The following is a 19,690-nucleotide window of genomic DNA, read 5'->3' on the forward strand; positions in this document are numbered from 1 at the left end:
TTTATTTACGGAAATATAATGTGGCATATCTACAAAAACCACTTAGTCCTTTGGACCAATCATCTTCTCTGGTCTGACCCACTCGTCAAACTCCTCAGCAGACAAGGCTCCCAACTCCAAGCAAGACTCCTTCAAGGTCAAGCCCTTCTTGTGGGCATTCTTGGCGACCTTGGAAGCAGCGTCATAACCGATCTTAGGGTTTAAAGCGGTGACCAACATCAAGGATTCGTGCAACACCTTCTCGATCTTGTCGGTATTGGCCTTGATACCGTCGACACAGTTGAGTCTAAAGGATCTGCAACCGTCAGCGATCAATCTGATGGAGCTCAACAAATTCGAGATCATAACTGGCTTGAACACGTTCAATTCGAATTGACCAGAGGCGCCGGCGAAAGTGATGGCAGTGTTGTTACCCATGACCTGAGCAGCCACCATGGTCAAGGCCTCGTTCTGGGTAGGGTTGACCTTACCAGGCATGATGGACGAGCCAGGCTCGTTTTCTGGCAAGGATAACTCGCCGTAACCGCAACGAGGACCAGAACCCAAGTATCTGATATCGTTGGCGATCTTGTAAAGGGACACGGCGACGGTGTTCAAAGCACCAGAGGCCTCAACGATAGCATCGTGAGCAGCCAAAGCCTCGAACTTGTTTGGAGCAGTCTTGAATGGTAAGCCAGTCAACTTGGACACCTCCTCAGCAATTCTGGAGTCCCAGCCCTTCTTGGTGTTCAAACCAGTACCAACAGCGGTACCACCCTGAGCCAAGTAGGACAATCTAGGGACGGTGGCCTCGACTCTCTCAATACCATTGGAGAGCTGCTGGGCGTAACCGGAGAATTCCTGGCCCAAGGTCAATGGAGTAGCGTCCTGCAAGTGAGTTCTACCAATCTTGATGATGTCCTTGAATTCCTCAGACTTCTTCTGTAGCGAGTCACGCAAGTGGGTCAACTCTGGAATCAAGTGTCTAGAAATCTCGGTGACAGCAGCAATGTGCATCACCGTTGGGAAGGTGTCGTTCGAGGACTGCGACATGTTACAGTGGTCGTTAGGGTGGACAGGCTTCTTCGAGCCCAACTCACCGCCCAAGATCTCAATTGCACGGTTGGAAATGACCTCGTTGGCGTTCATGTTCGACTGAGTACCGGAACCAGTCTGGAATACAACCAATGGGAAGTGGTCATCCAACTTACCCTCGGCAACCTCAGTGGCAGCCTGCTTGATGGCACCAGCGACCTTGGAGTCCAAGGCGCCGTAGCTTTCATTGACAATTGCAGCAGATTTCTTCAAAATACCAAACGCTCTGATCACAGGCTCTGGCATTCTGGCGGCTGCACCGCCAATGTCAAAGTTCATCTTGGATCTGGCGGTTTGAGCACCGTAGTATTTGGACGAGTCCACCTCGATCTCACCAAAGGCGTCGGTTTCGATTCTTGTGGCGGCCTTCATGACGTTAGCACTTGTGGCGAACGAACGTGCGAGATTTGTTGTTTTTGCTAGTCTCAACATTTTATTAAGCTCTAATTTTTTTTTCCTAGTGTCTAGTGGCCTCGCTTTTTTGTAAAGGTACACGGATCCAACACCCTCGTTTTTTTTTTTTCCCTGGGGTCTACTTTCCCTTTATATAACTGTTCCCGGAGACTCTCGGAAATCTATTGGTCGCGGTGGTCAACGCCTGTGATACAAGTAGTGTTAGAAGAGTCAATAGGCTAGAGGATACTGAGAAGACTACAGATTGGATTTTCAATCTGTAGAAAAATGGGTAAATCTGCTGGATAATTTATGTAGGTTTGAGCATGCTTCAAATAGTAACATGAGCATTCGCAATGTTGGCCGAAGGACGGATATCTCTACAGAGGTTGATTTATTGTGAACTTCATGCAATTGAGTTCAAGAGTCAAGACATTCGTTACTTTGTAACCTGACTGGATACTTGTATTCCATTATTGAAGGATACGTGTGTGTTTATGCTCGAAACGAGTACCCCAGATTGGCTGCAAAATCTGTGGGGACCCACCCCAGGTTTGCGGCCAGAATCCGTTCAGCCGAGCTGCCGGATTATCGACACTTTTCTGAAGATCCTCGTCAATGCTAGCGAAGATGCCATTGTTATGTACAGGGCTAGACAGTGAGTTCTTCATCACTAGGCCATGGCCAGTCTTTGAGGCTTGACGAGGAGTCGGGCACACTTCGCCAGTGCTTAATGTGACGCTGTGCGAAGGGCAGTGGGAGTGCCTTGAGTAGCATCAACAAAGTGTCTCTCTCGGGCACAAAGTGAAGCTGCTCCCACCACCGAAGAATCTCTGAAAGCTCGGCAGTGTAGTCACAGTCTCTAAGTAGCGTGACGTACAGCTGCCACGTTTTGTTGGACGGCATGATCTTGGTATCATCATGAGTTTCACTCACATTCATTTTGAACTCGTACACAGCGATCTGAGAAGCGTGGAAGTTATTCCACCATAGACGACGTTCATCCAGGTACTTTTTTGTGGCCGCTTTTATGAGAGCAACTAAACAATTCTCGTCTGGTGATTTCATTCCCAATTCCTCTTGGTATAGCTCATAGAGGTTTTCTGCCTGGTATGTGCTTTCGCCCGCAAGCATTACTCCGACATTCCCAACGGTCTTTCTCTTCATGAAACTATACAACAGACGAGCACACTCAAGATTGGACGACGAGGTGCAAATTCCATCAAGATACGGTTTCCTTAAGGACTTGCCGTCACTATTTTGATATAGTATATGGAGATACCTGTTGTGAATGATGCCTCGGTAATTATTGAACATACGAGCACTCTGGAGTTGTTCGATAAACTGTTCTATGCCCGAAGTTGTTTTAATTGGTTGAAGAAGCATGATAATGATCTGTTTTGATATGATTAGCCTGTCCAGCCTGTTTACAAGCTGCTTCAAAATTTTATGCGATCGTTGCTCTGATAGGAGACCAAACTCATTGAGTTTGGTGATAAATGCAAGCCACAAAGTGGCAGATGATTCAAAGTGGGACACTCCCAAATTGAAATTATGCAAGAGTTGTTCTGTCGTGACAGATAAATAAATGCTGGCTATATGCGTCTCTGCTATCGGTTCTGGAAATTGTGCCTTTGCATGATCAAGTAGTTTCTGAGCTTTTTTTACATCGACTAAACGAAGCGATGTGACAATGGCCATGAAACCAAGCTGAGAGAGTTCCTGATGTGTGATGTGCTTAACCAAAAGCTCTTGTGCACGAATAATAGACATAGATGTTTGGCTTGAAGGCACTGACGTCTGCATGAGAAATGACGACAAAGTCCATAGAAGCTTGTTAGTCTGCTGTGGGTTGAAAAGTTTATAGGTGATTCCTGAGGCCCCTGATGTAAAATAGCGGAGACTGTGTTTCATGAGGTCATAAATGTAAGAGGGGTCGTAATGCACGCAATAGTAACATAAATGAGTGATGATGTTGATAATGTGCGACTGTTTTCGATGATACTGATGTCCTATACTTCCAATTGAAGATTCCCAAAGTTTGAGCTGGCTATGAAGCTCCATACGAGACATGGGCGTTCGTAGAAGGAAGTCGGAAATGATGCAAGGAGGAGTATGTTCAGAATTACGTAGACTGCGCTCTGCGTCTGTGACTGAAGATGCAAATAATATTTGGAGCCATGTAACGATTGTAGAAGAAGGATTCGAGTAAATCTCAGGTTCTGCAGAGCCGACCACTCTAACTGACATGTCTATAATTGATTCCTGTTCCTTATTGGGTTTCCTTTCAGAGATTTCCAGTAGAAGAGCTCTCTTCACATCTGCTAAGCTCGAGGTTTCGGCGTCGGCAAATCTATTTGACGCCTGCATTTTCGTAGATAAGGATTCGAGATGCTCCATCAGAGAATTCCAATCCCAGCCTTCTATTTTATGGCCCTGAAGACCTATAAGAAGGTGGAAAAGCCCCACCTCAACCACAGCTTCCCTCGAGAAAGGCACAGGAATATGAGCCTTGCCGAGAGCAACAGGCTCCTTATTGATCGCCTTTTGAAGCCATACAAAAAAATGGGGAAGGGATGGCTTGAGCTTCACCGAGTTCCCATTCCTATAGCGTTTGGTCTCCGTCTGCAACGAATTGTATAGCTGCCGGTGAGCTCTATCCGCCAAACGCGGGTACCCAGAATTGAAGCGGACTACGCATAAAAACGGTCGTAGTCGAGAGCGGCATTGTGCTATTTTGCCTGCTATTCCAAGCATTCGGGTTAGTCTATCTGGGCTTCACAAGATCTTGTAATAATGTAGCGATGTGAGGGAAAAAATCTAAGGCGCACTTTAACATCAATCTCTTCATCTCCAAACAAATGCGAAACTACCCCACAAGACTCGCCCTGGGTGAGTTGCCACAGTCCGAGATCTAGTCAAACTACGTGTTTCAAAAAAGGAAGCACTTCAAAAATAGTTTAATATCTTGGCTGATGTCACTTGACCAAAATTATAGGGCGCTTCTACGCAAGAGCCTACCGAGACGAGGGTCCCAGGGCCATGAGCGTAAGAAGAGAAGAAAAGTGGTGGCTTCAAGGAAGGACGAGGAAAATGTTGCTGATCTTTTTGGTGGTGCCTCGGGCTCGGACTCAGACTCGTCAGACTCAATGGAGTTCGAGGATGTGGATATTGAGGAGCCTAGCAATATGAAAACACCGACACCGCAACCGAAGTCAGAGGAGGGTAATGGACAGTCTGATGGTTCTGACGATTTTGAGGATCTTGAGGACGTTGATATAGATGCTTTTTTCGATCAAAAAGAACAGCAGCAGGATGAAACATTCACTTTTCTGATCAATGAGCAGAAAGAAGAAGTGGCAAAAGGCAAGCGCAAGAAGGTGACCACCGTTCCCAAGGCAGAACGGCACCGCCGAAAACTCATTCACAGATTGTACCTTATGACAATGATAGGTCATGGTGTGATTAGAAACCGTTGGTGCAATGATAAGACTCTTCAAGCTTTGCTCCTCGAAAATGCACCTCCAGCTATAAAGGATCATTTCAACCCCAACCCGAGGCTTTTGGACTACGTTAAGCAGAGGCATTTCGTAGAAGGCTTACAAAAACTTGTCAAGTATTGGCGATTCAGAGTCATGGCTCAAGGTCTCGTCCGTAAGGACTGGGGAGAATTACTGGTCAAACAAGAGCACGTTATGCGCAATATAGATCTTGATCGATTTAGGCAGACGATATGTTCTTACAGAGGCTCTCGAGATTTGGGTGCTCAAGGGTTTGTATGTCTATTGAGGGCGTACGGTCTCAATGCCCGTTTAGTTTTTTCATTACAGCCGCCAGATTTCAGGTCGATTACACTACCAAAAGACAAGAGTGTTGAAGCAAAAGAGGATATTCCAAATATCGAACAAAAGCCGAAGTCGGAGTTTGCTCCAGTCTTCATACCAGACAGTCGTACTGAGCTCCTAAAGAATGTAAGGAGAGGAAGTTCAGGTAGAAAAGAGAGGGAGAAATCCAAGAAAAAGTTTACTTTTCCCATATCAAAGTTTCCAGTTTTTTGGGTGGAGGTATGGAACCAATATCTGAAGAAGTGGATCACAGTTGATCCGATGGTCAACAAAAGTGTTGAGGTGATGCCCATGCGTAAGAAGGGAAAGTTTGAGGCTTCTTTTCTGGAGCCGACTTATCAGAGCTGGTATATTCTTGCGTTCGACCGCAGTGGTGGCGTGAGAGATGTTACTAGACGGTACACGCAGTTTTACAATGCTAAGACTGTCAAGAAGAGAATCGATCACTTGTCAGACAAGGATGAACATTGGTATGAGCGAATTCTAAAAGCGGCGCGGTCTCCAAGGTCAAAGTACGGCTTGCCTGAGATAATGGAGTCAAAGGAGTTCATCACCAGAGATCAGTACGAAGGAGTTCCCAACAATATGAATGACTTCAAAAATCACCCTCTTTACGCTCTAGAGTCCCAACTTAGGAAGGACGAGATAATATACCCCAATGATGATACCAGCAAATGTGGAACCTTCAGGCCAATGAACAAAGACAGTGTTGTCCCCATATTCAGACGATCACATGTCTTCAGGTTACGCACAGCAAAGGCTTGGTACTTACAAGGAAGAGTTTTAAAAATGGGCGTGCAGCCTTTAAAAACAAAAGAGAAACAGATTTCACAAATGGAGGAGGAAGATGAAGATGGTATGGTTCGACTTTATGCTGAATTTCAAACTCAGTTGTATCAAGCTCCTCCGATTGTCAACGGCGAAATAACGAAGAATGCTTTTGGAAATGTCGAGATATTCGTGCCGTCGATGACACCGGAAAATGGACATTTAATTCCAACATCGAAAAAGCTCCCTATTAAATTAATAGAGAAAGCTGCGAGAGATATTTTGAAAATTGATCACGCTAGAGCCATCGTTGCCTTTGATTTTGGAGAAAGCGGTTCTAAAGGTAAACGGTCGCCTACTGCTCGTGTTGGAGGAGTGCTTATCGATGCACAGTATAAGGAGGCGATGGATCTTGTTCTCGAGCATCTCATCGAAATGGAGCATGAGGAAGAACGAAGAAAGATTGAGCTCACGGCATTGAGAGGTTGGAGCTTCTTCCTCAAAAAACTTATGATTATGGACCGTCTCGATAAACAGCACGGAGAAGTTGACGATGAAGCCGGTCTGGAACAAGACGGATATTATAGCGTTGAAAGTGATAACGAATCTGGTGGAGATGGTGAGTATAAAACGCACGAATCTAGAGGAGACCGATTTAGGAGAAGATACGAAAATGAGCAAGTCCAAGGGGTCATGGAGGATGAGGAATTTGGAGGATTTTTGCCGAATGAGGATACAGTACCCGTCGATGTACCTGTCATCGACGCCCCCGAAACTACCACAATAGCTTCAAAAGAAACTGAAGAGTGTGACCATGAGTCAGATAACGGTGGAGGTTTTCTGATTGGCGGAGACGCGGCAGAGACTCCGAAAGTTTCGGATGAGAATGACAATACCAAAACCGAAGAGAGTATAACTGAGGATACACATGAAAGACTTTTACAAGTGAATGATAAGAATTTAAGGGATTTCGGCGATGGTGGCTTTATCGTTGACGAGGGGGAATCGAATTCTAGCGATTCCTCGCAGAATGGAGGCTTTTTTCCGCCACAGAACTCTGCTGACAATAACGAGCCAAAAAAGGAGTCATTAGATCTTGAGGCGGAATATGTCCGGTCGACTTCAAGCTCATCTGTAAAATCAGTTACCCCAATTGCTGAAAATCAAGGATCGATAGATAACAGCACTTTAATCGGACGCAGTAACACTCCAGAAGCGCAACTAATACCGAGTGACAGCATGGCTGCTAAAATTGATCCCATTTTGGAAGCAACAAGGATATCTCAAGATCTTTCTGAGAGAGAGAATAATAAGCGTGACCCAGAAAAGTCTGGCGACTTTGTGGTGGCTAGCAAGATGTCGAGCACTGATAACAGAACTTCCTCATTTGAAGATGGCGAAATTGACGAGGCGCTTCAAGAAGAAATCGCCAAGCAAGAGGCAGAGTTGGGTTTTGAATATAGCGACTCTGAATAAGAGCCAGAAAGAAAACTTCCATGATAATCTAGAAGGGACCATGCCCCATCCAACTTAGAAACTTGGGTGCGATTGGAACGCTGCTTGACAGTGACAGGTTTGCGGGTAGCCTCGCAGTTTGACATTTGCGCTTTTGACAGGTGCGTACTTCATAGAAGTGCAGGCATTTGCGCAATTTCCCCGTGATAATCAGAAAAGCACCCACATACAAATATCGTCAACTCCCCCGCAAGTGGTGTCGGTAGAATCCATCCGATCCAGGACGTTACGTTCTTTTTTGCAGACCTTCACCTGACACAATCACTAGTCAAGCATACCCTCAAGTTTAGCCTGAATAGTGTGGCGGGAAGTGATCGATCATGGGAGATGGGGTCGCAGTCAACGTATTGGGCACGATAGGAACGATTCTATGGTGTATCCAACTTGTCCCTCAGATCATACGAAATTTTAGCAAGAAAAACTGCACGGGTCTACCGCCTCTTATGATGTTCTTGTGGGCAGCCAGCGGTGTTCCTTTCAGCATATACTTTTTTGGCATTGACGGGCTGATACCTTTGCGGGTTCAACCGCAGCTTTTCACATTTTGTTGCACTGTGTCATGGGCACAAACACTATATTACCCTCCTGTTGCCTACCCCAAGCGGAAAGTGGCGCTAATGTTGGGTTCCTTTGTGCTTGTATCCGTGGGGCTTGAAACAGGGTTCATTTTATGGCTACGTCCGCTTTATAGGCGCGGCATCGAGTGGCCCATGCTCGTTATTGGAATCATTGCATCTGTACTTCTCGCATTGGGGTTGGTACCTCCGTACTTTGAGTTGGCCAAGCGTAAGGGCCGCGTGGTGGGAATAAACTTCTTCTTTTTGGCTATGGACTCATTCGGTGCGCTCTTTTCCTTAATCAGTGTTGTTGTAGGAGAAATGGACATCATGTCGATGGTTTTATACGCAATTGTGATTGCTATGGAAATCGGCATATTTCTCAGTCAAGTTGGGTGGTATCTCACAGGGGGACGAAGAATACTAAGAGAAGAGAAGCTTCAGCGCAAACAGTGCATCCAGAAAGAGGTTTCTGTGGGCTCAGAAACGTCAGAGCGTTCTCAGGCTTCAGACTATAATGAAGATGATGAAAAACCCCAGGAGGGTACCGCCGGAGACCTTGAAGCGCTCGGTAAAAATTTATAGACTAGGACGGTGCACCGTCAGAAGCATTAATTCGATATACATACTTGTCAAATACCTTTACCATTATGAAACTACGTTTTGCATTAATTTTCCCGTAAGTGTGGTGTTCAGTATATAGTGAGACAATGTGAACCTCCATACTGAGACTACATAGTTAAGCGCGCTAACATATATGTGCTCAAGTTGAGACGTTATCGACTCGAGCCAACACTAATGGTATGTCATATTCCACCGGATAAGTCTTCACCGAACTTCACTAACCCTCAGTCTGCATTTTCTCCCTTGAACTTGGTCGAGGATGCTTCCTCGAAAAAGGACTTGGAAGAAGACCACACCAGAGAAATTGAGATCGAAAATGCATTCAAAACCTTCCAGGAAGCGATATCGCTTCAGCGACAAAGAGATTTCGTTCAAGCATATGTCAAGTATAAAGAGCTCCAAAAAAAAGATGTGATATATAACCACTACTACGAAGAGACTGAGTTTATCAAGGGATTACAGAATGGAGGGTTCAACACGAGACCAGACGAGCTCAGTTACGTTTCACAGAATGTCAAGACCATACGATTTTTGTACTTCAGAAACAGGGGGTTCTTGTACTTCAACATTCTTAAAAGGGGCCGCGAGTTGATTGAACAGGTTCTCGAGAAAGACCAGGCTTTGCCCGATGCACAAGTAATCACATACCTGGAGTTTGTCAATGAGCTTGTGTACCTGATGATAGACGATTTCATTAACTGCTTTGTTTACCTGGAGGTGGATGAGCCAATACTACGGCTTTTGTACGATTTATTCACATACTTTGGCGTGAAGAAGCTTGCACGTTACACATTGGAGTATGCTCTACTGTTGAGGGTGGAAAGTGAGGATGTAATGAGCGTTTTGCCAATGAACGACTGGGCTAAACCATTGTGGAAACAATTTGAAGAAAGGGGGCTCACAGAACGCTCGTCGACGCCTGAACTAGAGGAGAAACTCTCTTTCTTAGCTCCAATCCGACAGGAATTCCACAATCTGATTCTGAGAACCCTTCAGAAGCGCAATCTACAGGTAACCATAAAGCCCCAGTCGTGCTGGGCAGATGTCTTGCAGGCATTCAATCTGGCTTTGAGACAGACTCAAGATAAGGAGAAGCAACAGGACTATCAACGATATGCATCGCTCAAAGTGCTTGATCCATACCTTGCTTCGGAGTCAATGATCGACACTGTGACCTACTCGTTTCCAGTTCTTGAACAAGATTCCACACCACTCCTTGAACCAGTCAAAGAAGATAAAGCTGATGGTGTTATGGAGCTTGAAGCGCCAAAACCCGAAGATGGTGAGGTCATGATTGTGGAAGAAGAGAAGTCTAAAGCTCTACTGTCGTCTGCGATTAGTGAAGCAGACAAAATTGTGGTTCAAAGAACCTCACGAAGACTCAATCGCGAGGAGAATGTCGTATTTGAGCTAGACGATGTCCAACTAACTAGACACCACTACTTTGAGACCGTGGCTTTTTTTAAGCATATAGACGCCGCACTACGGACTGCCTTTCATGTGGACGACGAGATTCTTCACGACGTTGTCTGTCACATAGTTGATACTGACCTCAATTCCAAGTCACCTCTTTTCGTGCTGGATTTCGTCAAGCTACTCAATGAATGGAAGCCGCATGTTCACACAGAGCTTTTGATGCTGAAGAAGAAGTCGGGCGTACACAACCGTGAGTCAGATGCCGATAAATTGAAGCTCCTTGATGTCTTGACACATTTCGGGAATCAGAGCTCTGCATCTTCTGAAACTACTGCTGAGCTCATCGATGAAGTTGAAAACTATGACTACATCAAAAAAACGCTTGCAAAAGATAGTCATAAACACCCAAAAGATGCCCGTATAGGCATACTATACCACCTTCTTGGAGGGGTTCTGCCTCCGGTATTATCATACCTATGGGGTAAATCGCTATATGACTCCGTGAAAGATTGGCTACTACAGCTCGATTGTGAATTAAAGAAAAAGTTCGAATCTATTGCTGTAATGACCGAGGAAGAGCAAAGACTCACTTTAAGTGTTTGTGTGAGCATCTTCGAGATCTTTGTGGACGCCTACATATCCACCAAAACCGAGATAGATAAAATCTTAGGTACTGAGTCCAAGAGCGGCTTGAGTAAAGCAGCGAAGCTGGCTCTAAGCCATATAACTACTGACCTTCTTTCACATAAAGACCGCATCAAGAAGTTAGATGAAATCCTCCAAGAATACATGCTGAAAGATAAAAATGTTGAATGCTACGGCGATGCTGTGCTATATGCTCGTTACATTTGGGCAAATAATTATCTCCTTGCATCACAAAGTTTCTCTTGGAAAGAAAAAAAGTTCGTTGTGGTTCATCTACAACGCCTTCTGGCCGTTTTTACCAACCATCCGACCTTATCGGTAAGCTATAGCAACTATTTCAACATCGGAAATCTTAATCCAGAGAGCTTTGAGCGAAGACTCACGACATCATCCATTTTGTCAATTTTTTCGAAGATTCTATGGAGTGAGAAGTCCACAAAAGGCGGGGCAGAAGATACAATCGTTTTACTTGAAAACATTCTTATCCCCAAACCCGAACACGCAAACTCTGCCTCCACTGAAAATGATGGAAGTTTAGTATCATCCGTCATACATGGTAGAGCAAATCTTGATAAGTCGTCTTTATCAAGTGTGAGCGAGTTTCTCGATGTTTGCCCGATAGATCTAAAGCTAAGCTTATGGAACATTCTATTCCTGTATTACGAAGAAACGGCGGCTTTTGATAGCTTTCAGAGGGGATTTGAGCAGAACCTTAGCTTCATGCTTTCTTTCTTCAAAAGTGATAAGTATTGTGAGATGAAGCGTGATCAAGATCGAGCTATTGTGCTACTCAATACTCTTAATTACTTCGGTGGTTACATTCGCATCTTTCTCAGGTACTTGGCGCGTAACAATTGGACTCTTCCCTACATCGAAACCCAAAATTCACTTGAGACAGTCAAAGACCTTGCTCAAATATTTGAGCTTTTCTATTGTTTTAGTTTGCATGAAGAGGCAGCTCTTATAACTGGGGCGAAATTCTCCGTTGAGCTGCGCTCTAAAAAGGCTTTTCAAAGATTGAAGGACTTTTGTATCGAAACTATCACACTCATCTTAGTATACTGCATCAACCAGATCAAGAATGATACGGGAAACGAGGAGGAAATCACAGGATTACTTCTCCTAGTGCATAATCAATTGGGCATAAGACGGCTATGCGACTCTTCGTCTGGTGTTTTTCTCAAGCTTGCTGAGGATACTTTGGTCGTTCTTCATGACCGACCAGACGTTGAGCTTTCTCAGCTTTTGTCGTGTAGGTTCCATTACAAGGTCAAAATCAACGACAGGTTTCCATCTGATCATGGTACCACAAAATCAGCAGAATTGGATAAAGCAAGCGCAAAGGAGCTCGCAAATTTTATTCTTCCCTTATGTTTTAGGAATAATCCTCTCTTAAAGGTCCCTAGAAACGATATGAAACAAGTGGTTGATGATATCTTTGATGTCTTGAAGCAGCTCGATCATGATACGGATAAAACTCTTGTGCAAAATAATGCTCGCATCGAAATGTTTTACCAAAATACCGTGATTGATACAAGGTTTATCAAACGGGCATTCTATGGTCTTCATGACTTGAGTTTCCAAAAACCACACAATGATTATTCCATAGCCAACAAGGGTCTATATTTCGTGGAAGCTATCTTCATGTTCAACTCATATAAGATTAGAAAGAAATCTGCGCAGAGCAGAACAGTTGAACTTGAAATGATAATCCGTCTTTTGAAAGATGACCTTATATCTGGTAGCGAACGGGTCGAGTCATGGATACTTCTTGGCCAGGCTTATGGGTACATTGTCGAGGATGATTTGATATGGACATCAGACAAGTTGAATATTATTGAGCGTAAGGTACTCACCGCGAACTTACAAAGACAGTCTCTTCTAAGCTATATTATGGCGATCAATCTTATGACACAGAAGGGCCTCAATGATGCTGAGCATTACAAGCCTGTCATAAGCGTTCTTATGAACTCATTTGTCAAAGAACTCTACAATGCAAATAGATCACCATTGGATATGATTGCCTTCAAGACTCAAACAAATCCCAAATTTGTGAGAAAGCGTCACACCACGATGTTACAGCCAGTCGCTGATCAGCCTACTCTCACCAATAAGTTCTGCTTCAAATTGATGCAGCGGTGTCTTCATCTCGCTATCAGGTCCAACGATGAAGAGTGGACTTCCTACTACTATTTAGCGAAGATTCAAAATAAATTAGGGAAGCCTGCTTCTCAGATACTTGATACAATATCTGAGAGCAGTGATATCAGCTTTATTCAAGGTACCACTGCTGACCCATTTTTGGAGGCTTCGTACTCCTTGTGCTCGTGGACGTATAAATTTTTCAAGGCAGGGAAGATTACGTTGACTCAAGCGCTAGACTATTTAAAGCGCGATCCATTTTTGAAGGTGAAGGCGGACATCAACATTGATAAAGCGGAAGATTTATATCGTTTGTTGATCGCGTGCTTCAAGACTATAAACTCACTCGACAAGAAGGGTTGGTACCACAAACAATGTTACAGAATGGCTGTGATTTACTATGATGAGTTTGATGATTTTAAGGAAGCTAAGAAAATAATGTCAAGGTTCTTCACCTTGAAGGCTACTAACAAAACTTATCTTCAGATGTGGAAGCCCGAGCATGAGAGACCAGGTAAGCATTTTGTGTACATGTATCAGTACACTGAATTCTATATCAAGTTGTTGAGAAGAGAACTTGATCTTGCCTCATTGGTTCTCATGCTTCCAAAACTCCGAAGAGCGAACTCAACCATGATTAAGTTGTATTTTGCATGGGAGAACATCTGCTCATCTATTTGCAAACTCATTAGAGTTATAGCGAAAGTAGAGGACGGCTCTACAGAAAAATTTTTGTTCTTGAAACCTCACCAAACATTTGTGAGGCAGGCTAAACACCTCAATGAAGCAATGAAAGGTAAAAAGATCCCTGAGGACTTGAAGGCACAGTTTTGTTACCTCTATGTGATCAATGAGATGAGAAAGCTTAATAATGGGTTTGGTCCAACGTCGTTGATTGATGATACATTATGCTCGGTTTACCTTAGAGTTTTCAGCACCCAGGTTGAAAGGCTACAAATTACTGACAAAGATGATAGTCCCAAAGAAGGATCTAAGGATTCAAAAGTAAAGCGGCTTGCACGAAGGGATCTTTTTCCTTTCATTACGGGCCTCGTCACGGTTGTGAAAAGAGACGTTGAAGGAATCTTGAAGGATCATTCTGACATCTTCAACGACTTTATGAAGGACTATATCCGTGAGCGACAGGAGAGATATCGTGCCTATAAAAATCTGCAGGCGATACCCTCTCGGGAAAATATTCCCACCAGTCTGCCGTTGTTACCGGCTCCCGTCATTGGAGATCTGAAGAGCCTGCGAACTCAAGTGAGTGAGAATCCAGCAGCAATGAACTCTGCAATCCCGCAACTGTCAGCTCAAAGTACAGATCACAAACCAGTTATCCATGGTGCTACGTCAGAAGCTGAGAATGCTAATGGAAGTCAGGATGATTCGAGCAATTCTGTTCAGCAAGATCGTCAATTGCATTCCGATGCCATTGTTAAGCGAGAACGTCCGGAGGCTACGTTAGATGCTAGTGTTCAGCAAGAGTATCATCCGCTGACCATTTCCGACTCCAACGCGGTATCGGGTAATGTTTTGCCGCTAAATCAAAGTACTTCGAATTCGCAAGGTGCTCTATACGCTGATAAAATATCCGCCGTATCTCAATTCGTGGGCAAGAATGAATCAAACAAAGAGTATTTGTCGCCACGCCCTTCGGTACCCTTTAATCTGCCTGGTAGAACTGGACCCAGGGCAGGTATTATCAAAAAGGGCTCAGTGGACGCAGAGATTGAAAAGTCTTTCATAGCACAGACCATGAATATCGACTCCAACGGATCAGAAAAAAGTCACAGACAGCAGGAGGAGTTAGAGGCTAACGTTTTAGAGTCCAGAGAACCTACACCCCTTGCAGCTTTCATTGATTCTAAAGTCAAAAGTGCCTCTTCCCAAACAGCAGCTCTGTCTCTGGGAGATGACGACAACGAAACGAAGATTTCCGACCAAAAGGATGTTGGGACACCGAATAGAGTGGATTTGAAAAGACCAAATGAAGACAGTGATGTTGAAGAATGCAAGAAACCAAAAATAGGTTAAGTTCCGGAAGGTTTCGCTATATATATATATAAAGGGCCTGGTACATTAACGCAGTATATCAATACAAAGTGAATTACCTGTTGATCAATTAAATGAAGTAAATGTGGAATCGTTTGATTGGTAAATACAAAAAAATGCTCCACGGGAGGTTCGAACTCTCGACCTTCAGATGACACAAGTTACACTTATGAGACTGACGCTCTGCCTACTGAGCTAGTGAAGCAAGGTTATTGTTGAATTTAGACATTACTATTGTTATATTCAATAAAGGTTTAAACCACATTTTGGCTTTTTTGAGATTTCAAGGATCTCTACTAACATTTAAAGCATTGTTTTCCTTATACAGACTCTAATACATGAAATTGAAATTCCAACGCTCCTCTAATACATGAAATCTATAAAAAAAACAATTTATAAAAAAAGAAAACAGCCTTAAATTAGAAAATCTGAGCTTTCAATTATCTATAAATATCTCAAGCAACTTTGATGATGATGACGATCAATTTCATTATTCTTTGATGTCAGGGGTATACGCATATTTAGAGTATTCCCTAATTTTGGCGCCCTTCCAGTAAAATACATAAGGAATAAGGCAACATGCCAACGCGATAAAAGCCATCAAGGTAGAGGCCCATTCATACCCTAGTCTGTGGTACATCTGAATTGTAAAAAGTGGGACGCATGCACCCCAGATGGATCTCACAAATGTTTTGGCGGCCAATCCACTGGCGGCGTAGTGTTGGTAGGAGTCAACAATGTAGTTATTTGCGGGATTGTATAGCATCAAAAATCCAAACCCGCAACCAAAACCACTGAAAGCTGGACCAGCCCATGATAATCTTGGGTAGGAAGACCAAGCAAATGCGAAAAGGCCTGCTGGAATGAACCAACATCCAATAAGCATCGGTCTCAAACGAAGCTCGGGGGGAGGAAGCTCGCCTTTGTCAACGTAAGGCTGGGCTTTCTTGTTGTAATCATTGTTGATGAATGGCGCGAGAGCACTTGCAAATAAAACACCACCAGCGATAGGGAGGAACATCACACCAGTTTTGGAGGCTGACCATCCTTTTCCTTCCATGTAGATGACGGGATATGCAAAGAAGAACATGTAAAGCAAGCCGTAAAGAACAGCCATGTATAACGTGACAAGGAAGACAATAACCTCGCTTAACAAAATGAACGGTCTGAGCAACGAGTCGTTCATTTTCTCCTTGACCGTTCTCACTTTCAACTCACTAATAGCTCTGTATGTATCATCGCCTGTCAATTTTCTGAGTTTTTTAGCCCTTCTTCTGAGAATGGTTTGGTGGTGTGTTTCTGGAACGAAAAGAATAAGAAGGGCGTAGCCGACACCGGCGATAATCAAAAAGGTCCAGAAGATCCATCTCCATGTCGAGGTAAAATCGCCCAAGAGACCACCGAAAAGTGGACCAAGAGCTGGGCCTAAAAATGGTGCTGCGGAAAAAACAGCCATTGCCTTTCCTCTCTCTTTGCCTTCCCAGATATCGGCAAGTGAGCCACCGATAAGACACATTGGAGCTGAGAAGGCGAGACCATCGATAAGACGACAAACAAGCATCGTTCCAATGTTTTGCGCAAGACCACAAGGAATGATGAATATCAATGCAATAAACAAGGTGAGAAGATAGATGGGCTGCCTTCCAATTTCCTCGGAGAAGGGTGCAAACACAAGAGGCCCGAACCCGAATCCCAAAACGAAAACGGTGATGGTCGACAAGATGTAGACCTCTTCCGAAACACCAAACGTTTTAAGTGGAGATTCCATATCACCAGTGACAACTGAGGAACCAAAAGCAACAATAAAACATACAAACCCCAAAGTCATGGTAATAAGCCATTTTCTGCAAGTGCCAAAATTCTTTGGGTTTTGTTTATCGCCTGGGACGAACTCCACAATTCTCAATTGCGTAGCCGCATCTATGGGGTATTTCCATTCGTCAGCCTCGTTGTATGTGGATTCAGGATCAGGATGAGTGTGGATTCTTTGCACATCGTAAGGTTCCTCTAGAGGACCCAAATTAACGACCTTTTGGTCAAGTGATTCGACCACCAGTTGCACGGCAGCGCTAGTCTGAATTCGCTCAAGGGTGTTTTGTTCACCATACTGGGTCAGCTCCAAAGGATGTGGCTGATAATTCTCATTTTTCTCTATAGATTCTTCACTGGAATTCATTTTTATGATTTGGAAATGCAATCAAGCAGGCTGGATTTACGCTTACCTTTATACCTCGAGAATTAGGCTACATTGCTTCGTTTTTAACGACGTTCCACTCAGTTCATGCTTCATGTCCCGGCAGCATAAGAGCCGAAGCGCGATATATGTACTTGACTCAAGAGAAACCCGATACACTTGGACGAGAAAGAAATAAAACAAACCCCCGAAGCAAGTAAACAAGGATCAAATTTTCATCATCAAAAATGTGGTTCTCGGGCAAGCCGGGTCACTCTTAAGAGTGAGCTCGTTGTTCAGTAGCTCGAGTTTCTCGTACATTTGCACCCAAACTCCAGCCGTGCGAACACTACCAGGAGTGGGTCAAATTTACTGCCTGCAGCCCACGATCGATTTGAATAGACCGAAAGTGAGCGATTTAAATCTTCGCACCATCGGTAGTCGGCACTTGGCTGCGAAAAACTGCAGGGAAGCCTCTTTCAGGGCCCGATCCGTGGAAATGAAGAATGGCAATTTTGGCCCAGGCAACTGTGGAACTGACTCCATCCTGTGGGGAACCTCGAAAGGGAAAAACCTGCCAAAGTAGACTTTCTGAACTTTTTGTCATGTGTAGTCTAGTCTGTTCTCATCGCATTAACTGTTCCAAATCGTGTGTGGCCGTAATCATGTCTAGCTGAGAAGCGATTTCTCTCTCTTCATCGAGGGATACCTTTGAAATCGATCGAAGCTTGCCGTCATTCTCAAAAATCAAAATGGGTTTGATTTGTGACACGCTTGCGAACGTGTACGAGGTCTTGAACAACTTTGTCATGAGCAAGTCGGGATTGGAGTCGAGCCCCAAAGTGGTGTACATGTGCGAGACAGTTAATAGCTGCAATAGCCTGATAATCTTCTCAACCGCCTCAACGTAAAGCTTTTTCCCTGGATACGTATGGATATCCACGTTACTCAAAAGATGATGGAAGTCTTGATTCTTCATTGACTGCATCACTGGGCATCCTTCAGGCACGGACTCAAAGTTGAAGGTTTCAACAATTGTAGCAATCGAGGTTCGACTGGGGTACTTGATCGCTGCAGCCAAGTTGTCAAAAAATATCTTCACCAAATGAAGTTTCTCTTTATAAGTTCCCTCAACTAGTATGACGCTCAAAGTGTTTGCATTAGCCTTACGTATCGAGTCTCTGGCCCTTTGTTCAAGGCTCAACATCGAGATGGTGGAGTTTGAGTACGACTGGTTTCTTGAAGCCAGAATATCTAGGTCGGAAGAGATCCTCTTGCCGAAGGCATCGACAAAATAAAAAATCTCGGACCTAAACCGAGGACTCGGATCAGCAAGTGAAGATAGCTTTTCCATACGCAAAATGTAGCTTAGGACGAAAAAGAATGACACCTCTTCCCTATCCTGCAACAGAAAGTATCTTTCGCTAATTCTATGCCTTGTTGCAGCGGCCCCAAAAGCTGAAGTTGCCTCGATGGCAAAAGGGTAGTTTTCCAAGCTCAAGTTTGGCAATGAAAGTAGTGTCACGAGGAAGTAATTAGCCAACTCAGCGTACTCTCTTCTAATGCGGTACAGTGAGTCGTCTGAAACGGCCAAGGTGACCAAACAGAATCCAGAATAGCGGTAGAAATCCATGAGCAAGGGTAGATTGGTTTCAAGGTGTGCCACTGAATCCAATGGATACGTCTCTGTCACCGGAGGCTTGCCCGAAGCAGAATGAAATAGAGGCTCCACGAACTCGGGGGTGCCTAAGTGAAACGATGAACGAGTCAACGAGACAAGTAACTTGGTCATATCTGCCTCACACATCAACTTCTGTTCCCACTGCTCATATTGTTTCCTCAGAACAGCAACAACCGCTCTCACACACAAACTAGTTAACGCCCTATAAAATGCGCCGTCATACATAATCTCTTGAGCATTATCGACCAAGTCGCAGGCAGCACATAAAAGAGCCGTAAAGGACGTCCTTACTCTGTTCTCATAGACACTTCCAGCGTTCAAAAACAGGCTCACATCAGCTTGTGATAGAAACGAGTTTACGCAAGAAAATAGATTATTGATCACAGACTTCAACTCGTTGCAAATGTGCGAGGAGTCAGTGTCAGGTCTCGATTGATAAGGTAATTCGTTGTACAATTTGCAAATGGCACTTGTTCGTAAAGTGACTTCCTCAAGGGTACAAACCCACAAGAATCGATGTTGGCTTATGGGCTTTTTGGTGATTGGTGAGAGTACCCCATATATTAGGTCAGGCAAGGCAGTCACAAGTGACATGAACTCACTTCTCGATGGCGAGGACGGTATGGGAGATATATGATCCTTTAGCTTCTTCTGAATTGAGTCAGCTAAAAGAGTCAATCTCTCACATTTGTCTTCGGATGTGAAGGTATCCATGCTCCTCAGCGATTGAGGATCTCAAGTAGGTATGTTGATCTTCTGCACAAATATGTCACTATTCTAAAGAAGGATAGGATAGGGTCTG

General features: G+C 44.1%; 7 protein-coding genes and 1 non-coding gene across 8 annotated transcripts; 3 read left to right on the plus strand and 5 right to left on the minus strand. All coding sequences in view use genetic code 12, as the record gives it.

Annotated features, from left to right (window-relative positions):
* Positions 1-42: 42 nt before the first annotated feature.
* On the minus strand, positions 43-1,446 carry FUM12 (fumarase FUM1; the record flags this gene model as incomplete). The annotated part of the gene is made up of 1 exon (XM_029033443.1): positions 43-1,446. One exon carries the CDS (start codon positions 1,444-1,446, stop codon positions 43-45), a length of 1,404 nt encoding a protein of 467 aa, XP_028892035.1.
* Positions 1,447-2,118: 672 nt separating this feature from the next.
* CJI96_0003052 (uncharacterized protein) lies at positions 2,119-3,837 on the minus strand (the record flags this gene model as incomplete). Its single annotated transcript, XM_029033442.2, has 1 exon — positions 2,119-3,837. The coding sequence occupies one exon, from the start codon at positions 3,835-3,837 to the stop codon at positions 2,119-2,121; it is 1,719 nt and encodes a 572-aa protein (XP_028892034.2).
* A 605-nt stretch (positions 3,838-4,442) lies between these two features.
* On the plus strand, positions 4,443-7,556 carry CJI96_0003053 (uncharacterized protein; the record flags this gene model as incomplete). The annotated part of the gene is made up of 1 exon (XM_029033441.2): positions 4,443-7,556. One exon carries the CDS (start codon positions 4,443-4,445, stop codon positions 7,554-7,556), a length of 3,114 nt encoding a protein of 1,037 aa, XP_028892033.2.
* A 656-nt stretch (positions 7,557-8,212) lies between these two features.
* CJI96_0003054 (uncharacterized protein) lies at positions 8,213-8,737 on the plus strand (the record flags this gene model as incomplete). Its single annotated transcript, XM_029033440.2, has 1 exon — positions 8,213-8,737. One exon carries the CDS (start codon positions 8,213-8,215, stop codon positions 8,735-8,737), a length of 525 nt encoding a protein of 174 aa, XP_028892032.2.
* A 213-nt stretch (positions 8,738-8,950) lies between these two features.
* On the plus strand, positions 8,951-15,016 carry CJI96_0003055 (uncharacterized protein; the record flags this gene model as incomplete). The annotated part of the gene is made up of 2 exons (XM_029033439.2): positions 8,951-8,953; positions 9,005-15,016. 2 exons carry the CDS (start codon positions 8,951-8,953, stop codon positions 15,014-15,016), a joined length of 6,015 nt encoding a protein of 2,004 aa, XP_028892031.2.
* A 135-nt stretch (positions 15,017-15,151) lies between these two features.
* Positions 15,152-15,239, minus strand: CJI96_0003056. Its single transcript has one exon. It is a non-coding gene; the product is annotated as a tRNA-Met (tRNA).
* A 285-nt stretch (positions 15,240-15,524) lies between these two features.
* On the minus strand, positions 15,525-17,210 carry CJI96_0003057 (MFS transporter; the record flags this gene model as incomplete). The annotated part of the gene is made up of 1 exon (XM_029033438.2): positions 15,525-17,210. One exon carries the CDS (start codon positions 17,208-17,210, stop codon positions 15,525-15,527), a length of 1,686 nt encoding a protein of 561 aa, XP_028892030.2.
* A 622-nt stretch (positions 17,211-17,832) lies between these two features.
* Positions 17,833-19,602, minus strand: CJI96_0003058 (uncharacterized protein; the record flags this gene model as incomplete). The annotated part of the gene is made up of 1 exon (XM_029033437.2): positions 17,833-19,602. The coding sequence occupies one exon, from the start codon at positions 19,600-19,602 to the stop codon at positions 17,833-17,835; it is 1,770 nt and encodes a 589-aa protein (XP_028892029.2).
* Positions 19,603-19,690: the final 88 nt, after the last annotated feature.

Source organism: Candidozyma auris, chromosome 3 (assembly GCF_003013715.1).
Source record: "Candidozyma auris chromosome 3, complete sequence".
Classification (NCBI taxonomy): domain Eukaryota; kingdom Fungi; phylum Ascomycota; class Pichiomycetes; order Serinales; family Metschnikowiaceae; genus Candidozyma; species Candidozyma auris.